The 6,943-nt window shown below is 41.8% G+C and overlaps 1 protein-coding gene across 1 annotated transcript; it reads right to left on the bottom strand.

Annotated features, from left to right (window-relative positions):
- Window positions 1-4,413: 4,413 nt before the first annotated feature.
- LOC140807241 (uncharacterized) lies at window positions 4,414-4,983 on the bottom strand. The gene has a single exon (XM_073164019.1). The coding sequence runs from the start codon at window positions 4,981-4,983 to the stop codon at window positions 4,414-4,416; it is 570 nt and encodes a 189-aa protein (XP_073020120.1).
- Between the last annotated feature and the right edge of the window lie 1,960 nt (window positions 4,984-6,943).

The raw sequence follows: 6,943 nt of genomic DNA on the forward strand, positions 1-6,943 counted from the left end.
CGTTTTGGGGAGGGCCGATCGGTCTTCTTGAGGGATATATGATTTTTATCTTAAAACCATACAAGCTATGAAATTTTCTGTGTCCCAAAACCCATCACCATCTGTTATTTTGAATTCTGCGACTTACAGGTTGGTTTTCTGGAAATGTGTTCAACATAAAATTTATAGCACTCTGTGTTATCTTCGATTCGATAGCAAATTCGTAATTTTTTTATAAGAAACAAGGGTAGATATTATTTTTTTCGTAAAACCATACAAGCTGTGAAATTTATGTGTTTCCCAAGTAGCTTCCTACTCGGGATGATTCACCCACTTGATTTGACCATGTGGATCACCTTGTTTGAGAGCCTCTTCTCCTGTCTGTCCAATATTTGAGCGGGTCCCTCCTTGAATGACAGGTGCGGTGTCAGCTGAAGTGGCTCATAGTTCAGCACATGCAAAGGATTCGACATGCACTTCCGCATCATAGAGACGTGGAACACATTATGAACTCTCGCCAGATTTGGCGGTAAGACAACTCTGTAAGCGAGTCTTCCAACTCTCTCTAGGATCTCGAACAGTCCAATGAATCTAGGGCTGAGCTTGCCCTTCTTCCTAAATATCATCACACCCTTCATCGGTGCGACTTTCACAAAAACATGATCCCCTACTGCGAACTCGAGATCTTTGTGCCTATGATCTGCATAACTTTTATAACGGCTCTGAGCGGTTCTCATCATGTCATCAAATCCAGACCATAACTCTGTTGTATGCCTGATAACATCCGGACTCAACTCTTCCCTCTCTCCTACTTCATCCCCGATACACTGGCGACCTACACTTCCTCCCGTACAGTGAATCGTATTGAGCCATACCGATCGAAGCCTGATAACTGTTGTTGTATGTGAACTCCACAAGAGGTAACTTTGGCTGCCAGCTACTCTGGAAGTCAATCATGCAAGCTCGAAGTAGGTCCTCCAGAATCTGAATCAGACGATCTGACTGTCCGTCTATCTGAGGATGGAAGGTAGTACTGAATAGCAGCTTAGTACCCAATGCCTATTGAAGTCTCTTCCAAAATTCAGATGTCAATCTCGAATCCCTGTCTGACATGATGGACACTGGGATCCCATGCAGTCTAACTATCTCTATGATATACAGTTCTGCGTACTGAGTCATGGTGAAATTCTTCTTGATCGGTAGAAAATGAGCTGATTTAGTGATCCGATCAACTATCAACCAGATGGCATTATATCCCTCAGTAGTCCTCGGAAGCCATGTCACAAAGTCCATGCTGATGTTCTCCCATTTCCACTCAGGAATATGGAGTGGTCTCAGCTTCCCTGCATGTCTCTTATTCTCGGCCTTGACCTGCTGACATGTCAAACACTCGGAGACGAAACGCATAATATCCCGCTTCATGCCCGACCGCCAATAAACAATCTGAAGGTCTTTATACATCTTCGTACTCCCTAGATGGATGGAGTACGGGGTACTGTGGGCCTCGCTCAAGATATCTGCTCTCAAGAAATCACTGTCAGGAACACATAGGTGGTCCCTATATCTGACTATGCCATCCACAACTGTATACAGTCTCTGGCCCTTAGCCTCGTGCTTCTGTCTCCACTTCTGCAACTGCTCGTCAGAAGTCTGCCCTGCCAAAATTCTGTCTCTCAATGTCGGCTGTACTGTGAGAGTAACAAGGTTTGGGGAATCTCCCCTGGCATAAACTCCAAGCTCAAACCTCCGAATCTCCGTCTGTAGCGGTCTCAGTACCGACAAATGAGCAAACACTGAGTGCTTCCTGCTCAGAGCGTCTGCAACCACATTATTCTTATCCACATTGTAGCTAATATCACATTCATAATCCTTCACTAGCTCCAGCCATCTCTTCTGTCTCATGTTCAGCTCTTTTTGTGTGAAGAAGTACTTCAAGCTCTTGTGATCGGTGAAAATCCTGTACTTCTCCCCATACAGATAGTGTCTCCAAATCTTCAGGACAAATATCATTGCTGCTAGCTCAAGGTCATGAGTCGGATAATTCTTCTAATGGACCTTCAACTGTCTGGACGCATAGGCTATAACCATGTCATGCTGCATCAGAACCATGCCCAAACCGAGCTTCGAAGCATTTGTGTAAACTACGAACTCTCCCTGCCCTGATGGCATAGCTAGAACTGGTTCTGTGGTCAATGCTAGCTTCCGTCTGTCAAAGATATCCTGGCACTCAGATCCCCAGGTAAACTTGGCATTGTTCTTCGTCAAGGCGGTCATAGGCACCACGATAGAGGAGAAGCCCTGAATGAATTTCCTGTAGTACACAGCCAATCCCAAGAAGCTGCAGATACCTGTCACGCTCTTAGGCACTGGCAAATCTCTGACTGCTTCGACCTTTCTGGGGTCGACTTCAATACCCTCTCGAGATACGATGTGGTCCAAGAATGCCACTATGTCAAGCCAGAACTCAGACTTACTGAACTTTGCATGCAGCCATTTGTCCTGTAAAGTCTGCAGTACAGTCCTCAGGTGCTGACTGTGCTCCTCCCTGATCTTCGAATAGATTAGGATATTGTCAATGAAAACTATGACGAAATGATTCAAGTATGGCTGAAACACGCGATTCATGAGATCCATGAAGATCGCTGGCGCATTCTTCAAACCAAAGGGAATCACCTAAACTCATTATGCCCATAACACGTCCAGAAGGCTGTCTTATGCACGTCAGACTCTCTCATCTTCAAATGATGGTAACCGGATCTAAGATCTATCTTTGAGAACACCGACGCTACCTGAAGCTGATCAAACAAATCCTCAATCCTCGACAACGGATACTTGTTCTTGACTGTGACTCTGTTCAGCTCTCGGTAGTCGATGCAAAGCCACGTGCTGCCATTTTTCTTCTTGACAAATTGTCACTCCTCGAGCCCGCGCCAGTGTGACTGCACAATGGGCCCTTATAGCAACTACTTCCTATTCGTCCTCGTTTTATAAAATTGATTAACCCAAGTTGCTATAGAAGTCCATAGTAGCCCAATATAAACTCATTTTAAATCTTTCATTTTTAAGATGTGGGAAAAGGGTATCACAATCACCCTCCTTCAGAACGCGACGTCCTCGTCGCGGTCTGACCCCTCGATCAACCAACACAGAGAATCTAGAGGTGGCTCATACAGGTTCAAGAGGTAGCTTCCATCATGTAGCACTTTTTCCCGCATAGCACTTATTTCCCGGTGTTCCATGCCGATGACCAGCTCTGATACATTCTGTCACGCCTCCGGCCTGAGCCCGCTCTTGCGTGACTGGACAGTGGGCCCTTATAGCAAATACTTTGTATTCGTCCTCGCTTTACGAAAATGATTAAGCCAAGTTGTTATAGAAGTCTATTGTAGCCCATTATAAACACATTTTAAATCTTTCATTTTTAAGATGTGGGACAAGGATATCACACAAACAGTACCAGTGCGCCCCATGGAGAAAAGCTAGGGCGAATGAAACCCTTATCTAGTAATGCATGAATGGCTATACCTATACCATCAAATATAATCGTGTTGAAACTTATGAAATTTCTTATCGGATAACATCCCAAAATTCTCAAAATTTCACGAAATAATTCCAAAATATTTAAAATTTCAAATTTTTGAAATTGCAAGTTAGCCCTTAAAAATTTTGAAAATTACACTTTGGCCCTATGAAAATTTTATAATATTGCAATTCGACCCCTGAAAATTTTTGAATTCTAACCCCATCAAATCATAGAGTTCTCAAAAAATTAGAATTAAATCCTTGATTTATTTCGGAAATTTCAAACAATTAGGTCCTCATATTATCGGTTTATTACAATTGGGTCCTAAAATCCTCAAATTAAACAATTAAATTCTTAATCTCAACTAGGTAGAGCATGCAACCTAATTTGTTCTAAGTTATCAATCCCCTAATTTAATCCTCATCACAAGCATAAAATCCATGCAATCAAGCAATAAATCAAAATCTTAAACATAAGGGTTACCAGTAATCAACGTCGAATCTGGCTCTGCCTCGGCCTCCTCGACATGCATAACATATGCTCAGCCAGTAGTGGGGCCTGTGTTCTTAGGGCAGTCTGCTACTTTATGACCCTCCTACCAGCAAACGAAGCATTTGTAGGTCCCCCATAAACACTTGCCGATGTGGAACTTGTTGCACTACGTGCATAGATGTCTGTCCTCTGATTGAGGCGCCCCTGGCGCCTGAGGTGGTCTCTGCTGCTGGGGACTCCTAACATGTCCCTGGGGCTTCTGCTGCCCCTGCTACCTTGGGGGCCCTCTATACTGTTTCTTCTGTGGCTGGGAGCTGATTGAGTCTACTGTCTCTTCCGATGTACCTCAAAATCAATGTCTCGCAGCGCCTACTCTCCTTGAAAAGCACAGGTGGTGGACTCGTCATAACTCGCCGGTCTCATCTACATAACATCCCGCGCAGGGTGGGTCTCAGTCCGTCCATAAAATGCCTCAGCTTCTGAGCGGCATCTCTAGCAATCAAGGGCACAAAATGGCAGCCCCTATCAAACTTGCGGATAAAATCCGCCATAGATAAGTCCCCCTGTTGGAGACTCATGAACTCCCTCGTCAGGCGACCCTTGACATCCTCTGGGAAATACTTGACGTAGAACATCTCCTTGAACTGCTCCCAAGTGAGGGTGGCCAAGTTCACTCCGTGGGCAGCTCCACCCCACCATAGGGATGAGTCATCCCTCAGCATATAAGCGGTGCACTTGACCTGGTCATCGTCCCTCATATCAAGGTACTGAAAATGCAGCTCTAGAGATGGATTCCAACCCTCTGCTAGGAATGGATCAGTGGTGCCCCTGAACTCCTTCAGGTTGAGCCGTATAAACTTCTCAAAAACATCGACCCGAGGTCTAGGAGCTTGCTGTACCTGCTCCAATAGTCTAGCCATACCCTCTAGTACACGAGTAGCTGCATCCATAGGTGGTGGTGGTGGTGGTGCCACCTCCAGGAATCTCATCCCGACGATTTGCACTACTAGCACGTCTGGGAGGCATGATATCTGAATACAGTCCAATTTATAAACGTAACCCATAATGCAATTTAATCTATTTTTTCGAAATAATAAATCTTTAAATCATAAAAATAAATAAATATGTATTATAAATCATCGTAAAACGATATCATACAATCATGCAAGCGATAGCAGTAAATCATTTAAAAAATAAAAGCTTACAGACTTGAGGCTTGAAGACCGAGCTGCATGAACTGGCGGTGGCACAACCCTATATAGGACCCTTGCTATAATACCAACTGTGACATCTATTAATTTAAAATGCTGCTATTTTTTTTTAAATCTCAGATTTTCGAAATAAACACTTGAATATTTTTACATGCATACAAATATACTAAAAAATATATGTTTAAAAAAAATCGTAAATATTTGACAATTAAAAATATAGCAGTTTAAAATGGCCAAACTCATCTAATAAAATAAGTGTAAACATAATCGAGTAAAATCCTAGTAATCATCAACGTTTCAAAATCAATGTAAAAAAAATATTCATGTCCTCACTAACTCATAAAATCATAATGTGCGGAAGAAATGTGGTCATCGGGTCGTGCACACACATCCAGTCTTGCCTACTCAGAATTCGGCACCTCTAGTCCCCTCATCGTCATGTTCACTTGCATCATTCATACCTAGTGAGTCTAAAGACTCAATACACCTATACCGGAATAACAAGTACATATACATAGCACACATCAGTGAAAAATATACTGTAATCAATATACCTTTCATGAACTTAAAAAGCGTAGATGTAAACGTGTCATATGAAATCATAACATTTTAAAACAACTCATCATATCATCATATACTTACAGATTTACTTTAATTGAACTAAGTTCATTAGTTGTCACTTTCGTATCAGCTTTATCGTTCCATCATTATACGATGAATCCATCTATATAAAAACGTTGTACCCGGCGGCTGTCGGACATCAGCGATAGTATTACCCATCCACTGTTCTTAGGCCACATCATTAGCATTAAAATATAAATCATTAGCATTAACATATGGATCGTTAGTGACAACCAATTCCCATCCTTCAAAGCATCATTATTTTCATCACTTAACAAAATCATGCATATACATAAATTTTCTTAAAAATCATAACCATGATGCATTAACATTTAAAAGCATGTTAAATTTGTGCTGAGGGCGCTGCCTGAACCAAAAACTCACCCGGGGGAAAAATGATCATTTTGCCCCTGAAAACCTAAATTGATCGTTTTACCCCTGGACCTCTAAATTTCGACCCAAAGTTTACCAAACTCCTTAAAAAATCCAAAAACATATTTATAAGCATCCCTTAGACCTAACTCGAGCCTGTTACAAAGGTCAAGCAATTCGTTTTAAAACTTGGACAGGGTCCCCGGTTTTAGCTCGAATCGAACCAGAACTTAACCAAATTTCTCCGAAATTTTACCATACCTTATAAACACATTTACAGCCTTGAAACCCTCCAGACCAGACCCTTAAACCTCTCGATCATACTCTGAATGTTGCTGGAAAAATTCAGTAACTCTCTAATCGAAACCCTAGGTGCAACTCTTCCCATATTTTCGATCCTAGCCTACAACTGACGGGACCAGCCACACATCAGCCCCCTCATAGCCCACCTTAGCACCCTACTGGACCTACATGACTCTCGGAAACAGCCCCATGCAAGCCTCATTGTAAAGGCCCGTATTTCGTATTCATAATTTTGCGGAATTATTAAAATTTTTCTAAATAAATAATTATCTTGTTTTCTTTAATTAAAATAAACGTGTAAATAATTTAAATTTAAAATAACAGCGGAAGCAAATATTGTTTTCAACCAACAATTTAAAAATAATCCAACGTAAACATCCCTTAAAAATAATCCAACGTATCAATTTTAAAATAATCCAACGTATTAAAACTGAGTTTGAAT

The sequence above is a fragment of the Primulina eburnea genome, chromosome 1 (assembly GCF_022965805.1).
Source record: "Primulina eburnea isolate SZY01 chromosome 1, ASM2296580v1, whole genome shotgun sequence".
Classification (NCBI taxonomy): Eukaryota; Viridiplantae; Streptophyta; class Magnoliopsida; order Lamiales; family Gesneriaceae; genus Primulina; species Primulina eburnea.

Bases quoted from the DNA above. Each gene is read 5' to 3' on its own strand.
- LOC140807241 (XM_073164019.1), bottom strand. From the start codon at position 4,983: ATGAGATTCCTGGAGGTGGCACCACCACCACCACCACCTATGGATGCA.